This window comes from Carettochelys insculpta, chromosome 1 (genome assembly GCF_033958435.1).
Source record: "Carettochelys insculpta isolate YL-2023 chromosome 1, ASM3395843v1, whole genome shotgun sequence".
NCBI classification, from domain to species: Eukaryota; Metazoa; Chordata; order Testudines; family Carettochelyidae; genus Carettochelys; species Carettochelys insculpta.
Genome location: NC_134137.1, coordinates 4,644,930 through 4,663,093, shown reverse-complemented (window position 1 = coordinate 4,663,093; position 18,164 = coordinate 4,644,930). Strand labels below are relative to the sequence as shown.

Below are 18,164 nucleotides of genomic sequence, written 5' to 3'. Positions count from 1 at the left end.
GAATTAGATTAAGCCCAGTATGCAAATGAGCCCCTATTGTGACTCAGAAAATTCCCATCCTGGTTCAAACCACGTGTTAATGTGCCAAACTTGAATATAAAAGACAGCTCAGCTGTCTCTCTTTGAATAGCGGTGCAAACATTTTTTCTTCAGTAACACGCAAACTCTTAAGAATGACCCACTCCATTAAAATGTTGACTAACTGGTTTGTGGATCTGGAGTGTTTTGATGTATGTTTTGTGCCCATTAATCCTTTGTCTACTGGAGTTAGAAGCCTGTCCAATGTACAAAGCATCTGGGCATTGTTAGCACATGATAGCATATATGATGTTAGTTGAGGAATGTGCCTGTGATTCTATCTGTTTTGATAGCATATAGACTAGCATGGCTCCCTCTCTGTTACTATTCAAAGTGAAGTATGTGACTTGCAGGCCCTCAGTAGGGTCTTTTGGAAGCAGCGCCATGGAAAAAATAAATTATGACCTCTCTTTAATGCAGGGAGAGGCTGTGGTTCAGTGTGAGGATCCGATTGGCTCAGGTTCACCCAATTAATCCATGGCAGAGCTGGGACTCTGCTCTCCCAGCTCACTCATCTCTGCTGTTGGCAGTCCCCTGGTAAAGAATTTGGGAAGAGCAGCCAGCTGGCGTAAGAGCATGCAGGCCCACCAAAATGAAGGTAGCTCTCCTGTACTAGAGAAACCAGCATTGATGAACCACCAGGCCTCTGCTGCTGTCAAGGCCACTTGACCAAGGTGGGAGAGCGACTGCGTTCTTCCTGGTGCTCCACTTTCCCTATCCATGAAGGGGGATAATTACCAGGATAAGTAAATAATAATCCATGAATCACCTGTTGACTGTCACATGGTGTCAATGGGACACAGCTGATGGTGGCAAATTGAGGAAAATTGCTGAGAAATAGGGGAGACTCACCCCAGACTGCTCATTATTCTATCATTAGGTTATAAACTTAAACTTCTGTGTCGACACACAGGTTAACGGGAAGCCCAAAGCAGACTCTTTATGCACGCTAGCTCTTAGCTCACCACTCGGGTCATAGAATCACAGGATTGAAAGGGGTCATCGGGTCCAACCCCCTGCCAGAAGCAGGGCCAATCCCAAGCTGGGACTTACACACCTCTAGGGATGGAGATTCCACTACCTCCTTGGGTAACACATTCCAGTGCTTTGCCACCCTCCTGGTGAAACAGATTTTCCTAATATCCAGCCTAGACTGCCCCCACTGCAAGCTGAGACCATTGATCCTCGTGCTGTTACCTGTCACCCAGAGAACAGCCTCTCCCCATCCTTTTTTGTGATCTCCCTTCAGGTAGGGGAAGGCTGCTATCAAAGCCTCCCTCACTCTTCTCTTCTGTATCACAAAATAAACCTAAATCCCCCAGCCTCGCCTCGTAAATCATATGCCCCATCCCTCTAGAATACTGGACTGAATAAAGAGTGGGCAGTGAAACCCAGCTTCACCCCAAATAGGGTCTGTCTAATGTCAGGAGCTCAGACACTTGGCCATGTGAATGGACTGGAAATGTGCTGTGGGTGAGAAGGCAGGAGAATGGAGGACAAGGTACGGTGCTTCAAGGGCTGGTTCCTACAAAGATTGCTAAACGAAAGGTGCTGCCAGGGAACCTTAAGGGGGTCTTTTCTGAGGCCGAGTTGACCAGTTTCAATGATTGGGTGAAAGGTTGCCACGACAGGCCATGGACAGTTGAGAAGTTGCTGTCACTACCACTAAAGACACAGCCCATGACAAGAAAAGGGCTCATGGCAGCACATCCAGTGGGGCACTAATCAGACCCGATGAGCTTCTACCACTTGGTAATTGTGGACACCAGGGACATGTTAAAATAAAAACTGCAGGTCAGATGCATGAGGGAGGTGAGAGGGGCCCAATCTGAGATATCTGGGGCCTGTGGCTTCCCCCTATGTGCCATCTTTGTTTTTTACTTCTTATCTTTCTTCACTGGACTCACACAGCAGTATAGGCACAGTGGGCCCTATGTTTCTTCATTCTCCTTACCTTTACTGTGAAGTGGCCTTTTTCTTCCTCCTGCTGCTCTGCGTCTCATAGCCATCTCCCTGCCAAGCCACACGGTGACTTAGTGCTGAGCCATTTCCCTACATCGCTTACTAGACAGTTAAAGAGATATTAAATGCTTTCCTGACCTTACTGTGCTGTGTCAATGTGATAAACTGGGGAATCGTCCTATGTAGAACTCACTGGGTTCTCACCATTTGAATAGTCTGTAAATGGACCTGATAACTATAAGAATGGCCATATCACATTAGACTGAAGAGCCATCCAACAAAAGTCTTGTAAATAAATTGATTCAGATGAGTCTAAAAACAATGCCATCTCTCCAGTTAAAAGTTAGGAAACAAAAGTCAGGACTCGGTGGTCAGACTGGAGATCCAAAGCTCTCTCATGGGACTGGTATTATTCAACATGTGCAGTAATAACCTGGAAAAAGGGGTGAACTGTGAGGTAGCAAAAGTTGCAGATGACAAAAATTACTCAAACACTTAACTCGAAAGCAAATTTCAAAAAGTGGAAAAGGAATCTCATAAAACTGAGCAACACTAAGGCAGATGAAAATCTGTTTTGATAAATGCAAAATAATCCACAGGCAAAATATATTCCTAACTATACAGACAAAATGATGGGGCATAAATTCACTGTTATCACTCAAGGATGTGATCTTGAAGTCACTGTGGATAGTTTTAATCAAACATGTACAATGTGCTTTGGAACAACAACAAAACGATTACAGAATATGAATAAGCATTAAGAAAGGAAAAGTTAACAAGATGAAAAATAGCATATTGCCTTTATATAAACCCTTGAAACACCCACACTCATTCATTCATTTGTGCCATGCTGATTAGCGTAAGTGATCATGGCGCTCCACCCCTGTCTATTACGAGTACTCTGGAGCATCTCCTCAGTACTGTGGCGATGCGACCATAAAGTGCAACTATCCAATATTTTCCCACATTGTCTACCTCATCCTCGCTTTCCATTATACTTTCCTGTTGTCAATAAATTTTCAAGTGCGGACTTTCTAATTATATGGCCAATAATTTTTTCCTGCCTTGTTCTTATCTTATTTAACAGTGTTCTTTTGCCGTTGGCTTCATTTAAGACAGACTCATTCGTCCTTTTGGTTGTCCATGAGATGCACAACATCCTTCTTAAAAACCCATTTCTGTGGCTTCAACGTACTTCTCAGTTTGTTTACTGATAGTCCATGATTCGCATCCATACATGAGGACTGGTTCTACATAACATCACAGCACTCTTTTCCTAACCGCCAACGATAAAGATCTGTTTGTGAGAATGCTTCACATTTCCTGAAATGCTGCTTTCGCTTGAGGGATTCTGCATTTCACTTCAGTTGAACACCGACCATCGGATGTGAAATAGGATCTTAAGTACTTGAATTTAGTCACTTGATGAAGAACTGTTTCATTTGCTAGTACCTCACATGTTGGCAGTACCTTCATCTTCATAATAATCATTACTTCCATCTTCGAGATGTTCAGCTTGAGTCCCTTCAGCTCGCTTTCTTTATTGAGTTAACAAGTTCCTGAAGATCTTTTTCACTTTCTGCTATTAAAACAGTATCATCTGCATACCTCAGGTTGTTGATGTTACACCCTCCAATGTTTAATCCTGGACACTGTGAATTCTCCATGCAGATTTCCCTACCTCCCCTCAATAAAGGTATATTGGATTTGAAAAAGGGACAGAGAAGTGTCACAGAAACGATTAGGGTTATTGATCACCCTTACTATAAGAAGTGACTAAAAAGACTGGGACTTCACAGGCTGGCAAAGAGATGGCTGAGAGGGAAAAGAAAGTTCTCTAAATAATGTGTGAATAATTTCCAGGAATAAAGACATGTTATGTACTCCTTTTAACAGAGTTCACCTGCTCTTGAGCACCTCCCACCCCACCCATGGTCAAGGGCATCTTATGTGGCCTTGCCCATTGTGTTTCAGATTCTGAAGGTGAGATCTGACTCACCCTGTCAGCTGTCAACTCCTCTGGTAGGTTTGTGGTCAGAGACTGGCTACAGGGCCTAGGTTTTGTCGTGCTCTAACCTCATCTTACACTTGCAACTGTCCAAGTGCTGCTGGAGTCCCAGAAAGCATAGGGATCTGCCTGGGTCAAGCTCCTGAATGGAACTGCCTGGTCCTGCCCCAGCAACTTCTTTTATATTAGCTTGCTTGTCCCTGATTGGCTGCCACACAGACAGACCATCTAGCGTCTCTGGAGGACCTCGTGTCTCCTCCTCTCACTAGGATGGACAGTGGCAAGGCCTCTGGAATCCTGTAGAGGGCATCAAGTCTTATTCCATCCCATCACACTCCTTCACATCACATAAGAAAAGAACAAGGGGTCACCCAATGACATGAATAGGCAGCAGATTTAAAAATAATAAAAGAAAATATTTCTTTCCAGGCAGCCTGTGGAACTCTTTGCCAGGAGATATTGTGAAGACCAAAACAATAACATGATTCCAGTAAAAATTAAATAAGTTTATGGAGGCTAGGTCCATCAACGGCTATTAGCCTGGGTTACCATGGATCCAATACCACGTTGTGTGTGCCCCTGGTCTTTGTTTTCCAGAAGCTGGAATTGGGCAATAGTAGATGGGTCACTAAGAATGTCCCAGTTCTGTTCATTCCATCTAAACCATATGGTATTAGCTGCTGTTGGAAGATAGATACACTACTGGATGGACCATTGGTCTTACTCAGTATAGCCATATGGCAATACTGAAGTTCTTATTTGGACTTCAGCTATACCTGCCCTTGTCCCCTGCAGATGACTATTAGACTGACCACCCTGAGGGATCCCACAGGAGACCGAATGGGGTCTCTGTGCTGGGTTACTAACAAAGTAAGAGCATACTAAACTGTGTTCTTAAGGGACTTGTGATACTATTAAAACAATGCTATTACTAGAACTTCAGTGTACTTATTACAATTTTATTTTTTCTTTCTTTTACATGGGAGGTAGCCAATTTACCCAGCACTGCTCACATCTTTAAGTGGAGGAATCCTTTTATTTTTTGGTTTGTGTGCTCAAGTTTGTCGACTTTTTCTCCTGTCTCTTTGAAGTCAAGTTTCTCTGCACCTCACTTTCATCTGGTTGAGCTGTTGTCTTCCTCTGTCTATATGAAAAGAAGTTTCTCTGTGTTCTTCATTTTCATGTGATTGAAGAGCTGTGGTTTGTGGCCCCAGCATCTCTGGGGGAGAGCTGGGGTTCCTGACCCTGGCTTCAGTCCCAGGTTGGGAGCCCATGGCCTGGCCAGTTTTACTGGCCCCATTGAGAGGTGGGGGAATGGGGAGCTGGAGGAGCTGCATCCTTTTCCTCAGCTCCAGCCTGAGCTCTCAGGGTAGGGTGCAGGGGATCAGAGCCAGACCACTTTTCCCAGACACAGCCTGAGATCTGGGATGGGATCAGGGGTTGGGGGTGGGATGGGGGCCAGGCCATGTTTCCATGCCCAAGCCCCAGCATGAGCTCAGGGACTGGGCTGTGGCCAGGGTCAGGGCTGTTGAAACTGTGAGCAACAGGCAAGCTCTGGTAAACAGAACCTGGCACAAACAGTGATAATGGCGTGGAACACCAAATGGAGCTAGGCACATCTCGGTACTAGCACACTGCTCACAGACAACGGACAGACAGGCCCAGGTTCAGCACAGGGTCTAAATGGACAGCATGAGGGACAGCAACCGAACCCCATGTACAAGATAATGGGTGCCATCCAGGTAACAACAGAAGAAGGAATCCTGATGCATGAGGAGTGTTGTGTAACTTGTTTGTGCCTGTGTTTAAAAAATGTAACCCCAGGAAGTTGTCTTAGTCTGACCTAGGGGGCAGTGGGGAATCCAGTGCTACGGATGGAGCTGAATTCATTGCTGGGGCACACATTTTTATCCTACTCATAGGCATCTGATCAGCTGACTACTAATGTGCTTCATTTACAATAAACCAGGACATGTACGTGCCTCTTGGAGTCTGCAGTAGAGGCTATCTGCACAGGACCAGTACAGCACACGAGGCAAGCACACGCCCAAACAGTTATCATCATTGGACAGACTCAGGTACTGCCAAGATGCCACAATGGTGACTGATCAGGTAGCTATTGCGAATCCTCCCACTCCCATCACACAAGAATCTGATATGCAGCTCACTTGGCGAGGAGTCGGGGGGAAGGTGGAGACAATCCAACAAGTATCGGGAGGGCAGAGAAGAGTGAGCAAAAGAAGCAGTGATTTAGCAGGGGAAGGTGGAAGAGGAGAGGCAACAGGCAAGGAGACACAGCTCCATACTGTCAGTTAGAAAGCAGGCCTTGCTGTGAGCTAAAAGCTGTATACCTACCCAGCTCTACAGTTTGTCATGCCGCAATGGCACCATAAGGACATGAAAGGAAGTAATGTCTCCGACCGTTGAGTCAGTGATTCAGGAAATAGCGCAGCATCATGTCAACATACAGCTCTGTGAGGACCTTGTTCTGCGAGCCAGAGCAGGTGGAGAAGATGTTAGGTCATTTTGTGATTAAAGAGTTGGAGCAGCCGGTCCCGGATCTGTCTGGTCCTGACCCCATAGATGATGGGGTTCAGCATGGGGGGCACCAGGAGGTACACATTAGCAATGAGAATGTGGAAAGGCAGGGGCACATTGTGGCCAAAGCGGTGTGTTAGAAAGGTGAAGAGAGCTGGGCTATAAAAGGCTAGAATGACACAGAGGTGGGACCCACAGGTCCCAAAAGTCTTGAGCCGGGCATCCTTTGTGGGGAGTCTCAAGATGGCTCTGACAATCTGGGTATAGGAAACAACAATTAAGAACACATCCATACCGATCACCAAGATTACCACAGAGAGCCCATAGTAGGAACTGACACGGATGTCACCGCAGGCCAGCTTCACCACAGCAATGTACTCGCAGTGAGTGTGAGGGATGATGTTGGTTCTGCAGTATGGCCACCATCTTGCTAGGAAGGGAGTAGGTAGTACAAGAATTCCATTGCACAGCACGACAGCCAGGATGATCTTGACCACCACAGTGTTTGTCAGGATGGTGGAATGTCTCAGGGGATCACAGATGGCCACGTAGCGATCAAAAGCCATGGCAACAAAGATCCCAGATTCAATTGATAAGAAGCAGTGAAGGAAGAACATCTGGGTGAGGCAGGCATTGAAATTGATCTCCCTGGAATTGAACCAGAAGATGCTCAGTGTTTTGGGTAGGGTGGATGTAGACAGAATCAGGTCAGTGACGGACAGCATGCAGAGGAAATAGTACATGGGTTCATGGAGGCTCTGCTCCCTCTTCACAATGAACAGGACGGTGAAGTTTCCCAAGAGGGCTATGGTGTACATGACACAGAAGGGGATGGAGATCCAAATATGGGCTGCCTCCAGACCAGGAATGCCCAGCAGGATGAAGGTGGAGGGGCTGTTGATGTCAGTTGTATTGGAATTCAACATGGAGTAGAGGTGAAGGTATCCAACTCTAAGGCATAACTGTCTCCTGCATATCCTGTGTGTTCTCCTGATATCCTGGTAGTGTCCAGTCTCTAGTGTGATGGTTATGCCTGAATGTAGAGAAAATGTTAACATGGAACATTACAGGAATGAGGTTGTTTTCATGGGTGAAGAAAATTGGTTAATCTGAACACTGAAAAATGACACTTTCTTTATTCAGAGACATAATCAAACAATTGACCCGACCAATGCCAAGTCCCTATTTTATGGTGTTTCATGCATCGATAATTCTTATATGTTGTAGTTTGGGAAACATTAATAGGCACTTGAAGGAAACACGGAAGTGGATACCGGTTATCCATCATTCTTCTTTTTTTGCAGTGAAACCCAATTTAGAGAGTCTGTGCTGGGAGATTTCTGAGTTTCTATGGTTGCTCAGAATCTGAGAGCAGAACAGTGGGAACTTTTGCCACGACCTTTTCTAGATGGAAATTTTTTGACTAGAACACATATTAGGGAGGAGACTGGGGCGTCGAGGAGAGCAGCTCCATGAAGACATCTGCTACTTCCCTCTAGTGGCCAAAAGAAAAGCACTGTTCAGATGTAAAGGATTGGGTAGGAGAACCACTTATCTGTGTATGTTCTCAGTGCCAGTCACCTAATCTCTCTAAAGGACATCAGATACTGTGGGGCTTTTCCAGGATAGGCTTTGAGAAGTGTAGAGGGTGCCATCTGAGGACATGCTGAATAGTCTGGTAGTCTTTAATTAAAAAAAAAACAATGGAAGTGGCCATCAGAATATCTCAGATGTTAGTGTTGACCTTATAAACCCCCCAGGGTTGTGAGTTCTATCCTTGAGGGGAGCCTTCTGAATATCTGGAGTAGGTTAGATATTTTAAAAAAAAATGTTAGGGATGGTGAAGTCCTGCTGTGAGTACATGGGACTGGACTTGATGATCTCTCAAGGTCCTTTCCAGTTCTGTGAGATAGATAGGTATGTTTAGAGGAGAACAAAAGAAAAGAATGGAATTGATTACATTCTAGTGGACAAGGAACACTTCCCAGACAGTAATATCTATAGACATTTAGTCCTTCAGAGGAGCTAATTCTTCAAAGCTAAGGCAAATTATCGGAAAAACTCTTTAGAAGGATTAATTTATTCAAGGAAATGAAAATAAAGACTCCGAGTTCTTTAAGGAGGGTTAATTAGATCGCTAGAAATCCTCAGTTACAGAATCAAAGAGTGCAGAGTTTTGGCTAAAACATCAGTTCAGTGACATCACAAAGCAGAAAAAAGGAGGGGAACAATATATAATTAACTGCATATGTGGAAAATAGCGAGCAATAGACATTGGAAATTATGAACATTGACAAAGGATGTTAAAACTGTCAGGGAGAGCTCCATGCCTGACATGGCTATGGATCACAACAAATGAGGTTATTAAGCATATTAAGAACAAAAGAAATACTTGAAAAAAATGTAGACTAATTCTCAAGGGGACAAAGGAAACTTGTTAATGTTGCGGAAAAGGTAGGTATGTCCAAGGAATAGCTTTGTTCTGCAGGAGGAAAGATGCAATGTTCGATACTCATATCCAATGAGGTGAGGAAATACTTTACAGTCCAGAAGCAGTCAAGGAGGATGTTTACAGAAGAAATGCTGTGGAACTTCAGCTTTATCCATAACAGAGTTATGAACCGGCTGATCAAGCACACCTCTCATTGAGACTTAGGTGTATACAATAAGATAGGAGAGCAGCTAAAAATTGTTACTACAAAGGTGAACACGAGGCAGTTCTTTGCTAACTGCAAAGTATAAAAAAGGGGGAAAGGTTGGATTCTAAACAAGTTAGACAAAGTTACAAAAACAGAAAAGCTGGAATGGGATTGGCTAAGAGAAGTCCAGGAATATAATGCTGGTAAGCCACAGGGTTTATGGAAAACAGACCTGGCCAAATAAACCCAGTTTCATCTTCTAATGAGAGTAGACTTTGGCAGCTCAAGGTAACTTTGCAGATGCAATAGAATTGGATTTCTTGGAAGCATTAGAATTAATAAGAGAAAATATTCAGCTAAAAAGTTTACACTCTACAGCATGAGTGGAGGACTCATAAATTGGATTTAAACTGGCTAAATCACAGATGTCTGAAAGCAAGGATCAATTGTAGGTCTGGTGCTATTCAATGTTTGACTAATGATGAAGAAGACAAGAGATAATCACTACAGATAAAATGTGGGTAGAAGCCAAAGGATGGCAGAGCCATTATAACAAGCAGATCAGGACAGGCACACCGGTGGGTCTAAAATATTTTGAAACAGACAAATGAAAAGTTGTCCTTTCAGTACAGGGAATGCAACCCCGAGTCACAGACCAGGGCACACTGTTGTGCAACACGGGGGTCTGGAAAGGGATTTGGATGTCATTGTGGGCAAGGAAGTCCTCCTCAGCTCTTAATGTGTTGCCATCATAATAAAGGCTGATGTTATCCTTGGATGCATAAACAGGGGGTTGTAGAACTGGAGCAGAGGAAGTGCTCATCTCTGCTTATGTCACTGGTGAATTCCAGTTCATCCAGCCCTGGGATCCATATCTCAAGAAGGGTGCTGGAAAAATTGAGGGGATGTAGAAAAGAGACACACAAATATTTGGAGGCTATAGAAAATACCAAACAGAGTGAGACTTACATTGCGTCACCTATCTATCTTCTCAGAAAGCCAGTCAAACAAAATGTACACGGACAGAGAACCATGGGTAATAGGCAGCTAAGTGGATTGCCCAGAGCTCTCTCCATGTTTAATAGCTGTGCAGATTGGAATGGCTCACAGACTTACTCGTTATCCCATCACATGCAAATGCCACCGCGTCTGTTGAGCTGACATGTCTTCAGCAACACACGGGCATCTGTGAATTCTGAGACACAAGTGTCTTCCCCGGCCATCCTCCTTGCAGGTCTCCTGCACCGCACCTCTCTCACCCCAGGTAAACAGCCTGTGCTGAAAGTCGACACAGGGATGTGCACTTTATATAATACAGCTCTGCAGTCCCTGTGGGTTTGCTCAGCCTCCTGTTGGGAAGTGGCCATATGAATGTAAACAAGCTGGAGACAAGCCTGTCTGTGATTCTGCATTGTTTTATCCAGGTTTGTGAGTTAACATTAATTAAAGATTATGAGAACCATTGGGCTTTGTGCGAAGTCAGTGGGGAGTTGGCTGTTTTGTGTATTATATTTGGTCAGGAAGAAAAACTTGGCATAATGCCTAGCTCTTCCTAGGGTCATTTACCCTGTGAATGCCCATGATAGCTGTGTAGATAGCAGATAGATCTGGAAGAAAAAAATCAATAAGGAGAGACATGATCTCTTCCTGCAGCTATACAGGGCTGCTGCTTACAGATCAGAGATCAGTAATTCTCATTAGTAACTATCATCATCCACTGCAGCAGCAAAGCAGAGTAACTATGAACATATCCCCATGATATGGCTAGGTAAATTGAGGCATGTGATGACATGCTTGGCAAATGTCACACAGAGATTGAATATTTGGGTTAAAGACAGGGCCCAGGAATCCTGAGTTCATTGATGCAACCAAGGTCTCTCTGTCATGCTGAGAGGCAAATGAACTCCTGCTCCAGTAGGGATTATTGTTTGGGATGCAGAGGAGAGGCTGGAAGAGGGAGTCTCAGCCATCACCATTGTCCCAGGGTGAATCTGAAGCTTTCAGAACTAGCTGAAGATGGTGAGTTCCTTATTCCTGTGAGGCGTGAACTCTGGGACCCCACTTCTGCTCCCACTGAGAGACCTGCCCTCTCAACACCCACCAGGGTCACTTTAGGGGACAGACTCACTGCAAGCAATGCCAACAGAGTGTACTTGTGGACAGAGGGCAGCCAGGGTCTGTCAGGAGACAACAGTCTTGGCCTCCTCACAAATCTGCCCTGCGTAAAGGGGATCCCACGGCCCATTGACAGTGGGGTAAAAAGTGGCAGCTGTCTGGAGCCCAGTGACTAAAAGGGCCTCAGGGCTCCTCACCACCTCCACTACTGCTGTGGCAGACGTGATGGACAGCACTCCAGGGCCTTTAAATTGCTGCTGGAGCTCTGCACAGGCTAGGCCACGCTACACACTCCCTGCTGGCGGGTGGTATGCCACACTCCTGGCGACACAGCGGGCCTGCTGCCCCGGACCTGCTCCCTGTGACCGAGACCCGGCCCATCCCGGGAGCATGGAGCTGTGCCCCTGCTGACTGACCAGGGCCTGCACAGGCTGTCAGCTCCCCTGGGGCTCCCTGTTGGCAGGAGGGAGACTGGATTCATGTTTCCTTTAGATTTTCTCTTCCCTCGGTTCATTTCTTACAGTGTCATAGAGTGATAGAAGATCAGGGCTGGAAGAGACCTCACAAGGTCATCTACTGCACCCCACTGCTAAAGACAGGCCCAAGCCTCCCTAAATCATTCCAGCCCAGGCTTCAGCAAACCACTATGGACTGTATTTCCACCACATCCTCAGGTAACCAAGCTGAGCAGCTGGAGAGAATTAGAGGGCACCACAGAGCCTAAGCATTCTCATCACCTTTTGAGAAGGTCCCTAGATTAATGTTTAATCCTAAAGCTGGAGAACGAGAACAGATGCCCAGACACTTTAAGGATGTGTCTACACTTTCTTTTCTCTTTCAAAAGAGGTATGTAAACGAGGTAAATGGAAAATGCAAATGAGGCAAATTTTGCATATTCGGAGCCTCATTTGCATGTTCTAATGTCGAAAGAGCTTCTTTCAAAAGAAGAAAGCCAGTGCAGACGCTGTTCTTTCGAAAGCAAACCCATCTTCGAAAGAATCCTTCTTCCCTTTATTTAATGGCAGGGGGCTTTGTCCACATATCTATTCTTGAGATACCATCACTGGACCTAACCAAGTTATTCACAGAATCATAGGCACATTCTCGTGTTCCTCAACTAACATCATATATGACATCATGTGCCAACAATGCCCAGATGCTTTGTATAGTGGAAAGACTTCAAACTCTATTAGACAAAGAGTTACCGGGCACAAAAGAGGCATAAAAACACTCCTGATCCACAAACTGGTCAGCTGACATTTTAATGGAGTGAGCCATTCTGTTAATGACTTAAAAGTCTGCGTCTTAATGAAGAGGAATTTTCACAACAGTGTTGAAAGAGAGGCTGCTGAACTCTGTTTTACATTCAAATTCAACACATTAACACATGGTTTGGACCGGGATGTGAATTTATTGGGTCATTATAGGGGCTTTTTTGCATACTTGGCCAAATATAATTCTTGACTTCCCTCCCTGCCCCTCTACTCTCTGATTTTTCTCACCTTGATAATTTTTGTTCTGATTTGTCAACCTTGCTTACTATTTTTGGTTCTGTGCCTTAAATATTGAGTCTGTTCTGGTGTGGCTCTGGTCTGAAGAAGTGGGTCTGTCCCACGAAAGTTCATCACCTAATAAATTATTTTGTTAGTCTTTAAAGTGCTACTTTACTGGGGTTTTTTTTGTTTGTTTGTTTCTATTCCAAACTGAGTCATCCAGCCACCACTTAAGACTGTCCTAGTTGGAGGGTGATTGGATTGTCACAGTTGAACTACCTGCCTGATCACCTGCCTAATCACTGGTATTTCACCAGGGCAGAGCACCTTGACCTTTAAGCACTGGAATGAGACCGAATGATTCTCCTGTCAGAGCCCAACTGTTCTGAGAACCTCAGATTCACCTTGAGAGGAGGGTGGTGCCCCAGGCTCTCTGTTCCAGAAGTTCCTCTGCAGCCCATCCAAAAGAGCAATCCCTGCCAGAGCATAAGTCCATTTCTTCCTTGGCATCAAGGAGACACTGTGATAACATCAGTGAGCTCAGGACTCCTGGGTTCTTTCTTTCCTCTCTGTCTGGCCTTGGCCAAATTACCTCATCCTGTGCCTCAATTTACCTATCTGTGTAATAGGAATTAGTTCATAGTCAGTTTCCTTTGCAAGATGTTCTGAAACTCCTGTAAACAGTGTTCTGATTACAAACTCTGTGTAGTCAGAAAGTGTGGGTTGAGCTCCACCTGTAACTAACAGCCATGGGAGTTAGGGCCTGATTTGACTGAATTACTATGTCCATTATTTGTATGGTTGAAGCCTGAACCCTGGTTTAGTGTCTTTGTTTTAGGTCCTTCCCAAACACTGGAGGAGAAAGAGCTCCTGGCCCAAGGAGATTCTAAATCAAATAAAGACAAAGTGCAGCTAGTGTCTGTAACAAGCCACTCTGGCTGGGGGTACATGGGGAGATGAGGGATTAACGGCACCCCGGGCTGCTGGATGGGCGTGAGACTGCCGCAGTGCACAGCCCTGCCCTTACGGTGAGACGTATGTCATGGGAATTTAAGAGCAGAGCACATGTCCAGGGGAACAAGACTGGGACTAGCAAGAACATATCGTTGAGTGGCAGCTGCAGCAGACACACATGGCTGTGAGCATGTGGCTCTTCATTACCTTTTGAAACTGACTTGACCTCAACTGTTGGACTCCCAGTGGAGCGCAGGTCACCTACACATCTTGTCCACTTCACTCTGTCTCGAGACAAAACTCTTAGCTGACTCTGGGGTACTCCAGTTTAACTGTACTTATTTTCTAATGATGACTTCCTTCTTGGACTGCAGACTGTGCCTCCTTCTTATGAATTCCCTGGACAGACCCTGGTGACCTCCTCCCCAGCATGCACGAGTGCATGTGACCTGCTGCTGAACACTTCCTTAAACCTACGTTTCGGTTCACACTGAAGGAACTCAGCTCACAGCTTAACCACCAACTGCTCTTTCAGAACTGCATCTGAGTCTGGCCACTCCACTTTGCTTGTGCGTCTGATGAAGCAGGTCTTTGCCCATGAAAGCTTATGCCCCAAAATGTCTGTTAGTCTATAATGTGCCACAGGACTTCTTGTTGTACATTTCCTATCCGACACACTAACTCTGGTGGAATTGGCTAGTGAAAAGATCTGAATCCTCCCTCCCACTCCCTCTACCCAGCATCCTGCCTGACCTTGTGGGCTGCCCTTCAACTCCCTTGTATGACTGTCTTTGTAATCCCATCAAAGCTGGGCCCAGGATTCCTGGGCTGCTCTCTCCACTCTTGGTGCTTACGTGACCCACTGATCATCGTATATGCAGTTTGTTTCTAGTCTTAATTTACCAACCTGCAATGCCCTTCTGTATTATCTATTTGGGACACTGAGGACATCCCACAAGACTGAAAACATGGCTACCTTATCAAGCTTCCAAAGAAAGGCAACCTGAAGGAATGCAAGAACTAGAGGGGAACCATGTTACTGTTTATTCCAGGAAAATCATTCATTAGGCTTCTCTTGAGCTCTGTCTACACTTGCATTCCTCTTTCAAAAGAGGCTATAAGGCACCTCGTTTGCATATTCTCCTCTCAAAAGAGCTTCTTTCAAAAGGGAAAAGTCAGGGTAGACAGGGCTCTTTCGAAAATAAACCCCATCTCCAAAAGAACCCTTCCGCCTCTTTTGTTTCAGGAAGAAAGGTTCTTTTGGCGATGGGGTTTATTTTCAAAACAGCCACCTCTACAGTCGAAAGGAGAATATGAAAACGATATACCGAATATGTAAATCAATGCCTCAGTTGCATTTGCAAAGTCCTAATTTGCATGCCTCTTTAGAAAGCGGAATGCAGGTTTAGACACAGCTTTGGAGAGAACGAAGACAGGAATTGATAGCCAGCTCTGGGAATAACAGAATGACTTCCAAAGCGAGATCTTGGTACTGACCAAATAACAGCTCTCTGAGTGATGATAGAACAGTTGATTGAATGGAACTCCCCCTCCCACCCACCCCCCCGCCCCCGTTCATGGCCTTCATAGACTCTGAAAATGCCTTAAACAGCACTGAGAGAGACACTTTATGGAAACTGCTGCACCACTGTGGCATCCCATCCAAAGTTATTAACCTGACCCATTCAATGTACGAACCCTCGACATGACAAGTTGTTCACAACGGTGCCTTGGCAGAACCCTTCAGAGGAGTGGGAATCACAGCCCCAAGAGTCAATATGGATACTTTTCTGGCCGCATCCACTCAATGTCCCATGGCATTCAAAAATGCTAATATTGGTTTGGAGAGTGTTATCAAAAGGAGAGGCAGTAAGGCAGAAACTGTCATCCATAAATCCATGTTATGATCACATTTTAAGTGTTGCATGCATCTCTGGTAGCCCCATGTCAAAATGCTAGGGTATGCAAAATTTCAGCTTGGAAAAGAGAGGACCAAAAGACAATAAGGTGTCCATTACAAAATTAGTAGCACAGAAAATAAGGAAGTTAGTATAATGTATTTTCAGAGTATAATAAATAGGTCACCAAATGAAATAAATAGGAAGCAAGTTAATAACAAATAAAAATAAGTCATCCTGTGGATCTCTGTGCTGGAAAATCACTATAACAGGGTTCAAAAAAGACTAGATATATTCATGGATGCCAAATACATCCATGTGCAGAATGGGCAGGGCTGGCATCCTTATCCTGTGCCTACCAGAAGGTGGGAATGGAGGATCCAGGACAGATAACATGAGGGCGACCTATTCTGTTCGTTCCCTCTGGGGCATGTGTGATTGCCTACTGAAAAAAGAGCAGGGAGTGGGCTAGATGGGTCTTCAATCTGATCCAATATGGCCATTCTCATAGCTCTAGGGATCTGTTTACCAGCAATTAGAACAATGGCAACACAGACAGATTCCCCAGTTTGACACACTGACCTGCACAGTAAAATAAGGATAATTTTAAGTGTCTCTGACTGTCTAGTAAGTGAAGCAGGAAACAGGGCCCAGCTCCATGACCCCAGCTGGCTCTGCACAAAGATTGATCTCTGACAGCCAGACACCAGAGAGAAAAAAATTAGGATGATTGAAAAATAAAGGAGGAGCATCTTGTCCCTGATCTGTCTGGTCCTCACCCCATAGACGATGGGGTTTAGCATGGGAGGCACCAAGAGGTACACACTGGCAATGAAAATATGGAAATGTATGGAACATTGTGGCCGTACCAGTGTGTGAGAGAGGAGAAGAGAGATGAGCTATAAAAGAGAAAAATGGCACAGAGGTGGGAGCCACAGGTCCCAAAAGTCTTGAGCCGGGCGTCCTTTGTGGGGACTCTCCAGATGGCCGTGACAATCTGTGTATAGGACACAACAATAAAACTAATATCTAGACCCCTCACACCGAATAACACAAAGAGGCCATAGTAACTACTAATGCAGGTGTCAGCACAACTTCACCACCACCAAGTGCTCACAGTGTGTGTGTGGGGTGATGTTTGTTCTGCAATATGGCAACTGCCTTGCCACAAAGACATAGGGCATTAACAACCATAGCACCTCGCAACACCATAGCCAGGCCAATCTTAGCCACCACGGGGTATGTCAGGCTGGTGGAATGTCTTAGGGGATAGCAAATGGCTATGTAGTGATCCAAAGCCATGGCCATGAAGATTACAGGTTCCACTACTATGAAGCAGTGAATGAAGAACAGCTGGGTGAGGCAGGCACTGAAATCGATCTCCCTGGAGTTGGACCAGAAGATGCTTTGCGACCGGGTGCTGGCAAACAGGGTGCGTGCTAACAGGAGGGAGTTTGGAGAGGCTCTCCTGGAGGAGGAGAAGGAAGGAGCAAACTAAAGCACCTTGGGCTGCTTATATTTGGAGGTTTTGGGCTTGTGTGTTTGTTTGGAGTTTGGAGTTTGGAGTTTGTTTGGAGTGCTGAGCTGAGTGTTTGTTTGTTTGTTTGAAAGGCCGTGTGCTCAGGCAGGCAGGCAGGCAGTTGGAAGCTGATTAGGTTTGAATTGAAACACCGTGTGCTGATTGGCTGAGCTGTAGGCAGAGGGAGGAGCTATCAGGGAGGCTGAGCACTTAAACCCTGCTAGTAAGCGACCAGGGAGCTTTGCGACCGGGTGGTGGCAAACAGGGTGCGTGCTAACAGGAGGGAGTTTGGAGAGGGGAGTTGAGAGGGGGAGCTTGGAGGGAGCCAGTGACTTCTGTTGTCCTTCTGTTGCCCTTAAACTAAATCCTTTATAACAACCTCTATCTGAAACATTTAATTAACCCTCATATATAACTAGAGTAGGAAATGGAGGCAGAAGCCCAGCAGCAGAGTGGGGGCTATCCTGTTTATTGTGTCGAGTGCAGTATGTATGACTACCTACCCTGTGGGCGGGTGGCGTATGTGTGCGCTCGATGCAAGGAGCTCCTGGCCCTCAGAGACCGAGTGCGTGCTTTGGAGGCCAGGGTGGCTGAACTGGAGGAGCTAAGGAAGGCAGAGGTGTTTGTGGATGAGACTTTCCGGGACATAGTAGGGCTGTCCCACCTCCAATCTGACAGTCCTGAGCTGTTACGGAGGATGAAAGGCTCAGGGAAGGAGAGCAGTCAAGGGGAGCAGAGGGAAACCATCCCGTAATTGGGACCCTCCTTCCAGAGGGTGGTGATGTATCCTCTCGTGCCGAGGATACTTCTCCGGGGGAGGGAGCGCCAGCTGTTAGGAAGAAGCAGGTTTTAGTAGTGGGGGATTTGATCATTAGAAATATAGATAGTTGGGTTTGTGATGACCGGGAGAACCGTATGGTGACTTGCCTGCCTGGTGCGAAGGTTGCGGATCTCTCGAGG

General features: G+C 45.6%; 1 protein-coding gene across 1 annotated transcript; it reads right to left on the bottom strand.

Annotated features, from left to right (window-relative positions):
• Positions 1-6,564: 6,564 nt before the first annotated feature.
• On the bottom strand, positions 6,565-7,512 carry LOC142002326 (olfactory receptor 52E4-like). Its single transcript, XM_074978346.1, has one exon. It carries the CDS (start codon positions 7,510-7,512, stop codon positions 6,565-6,567), a length of 948 nt encoding a protein of 315 aa, XP_074834447.1.
• Positions 7,513-18,164: the final 10,652 nt, after the last annotated feature.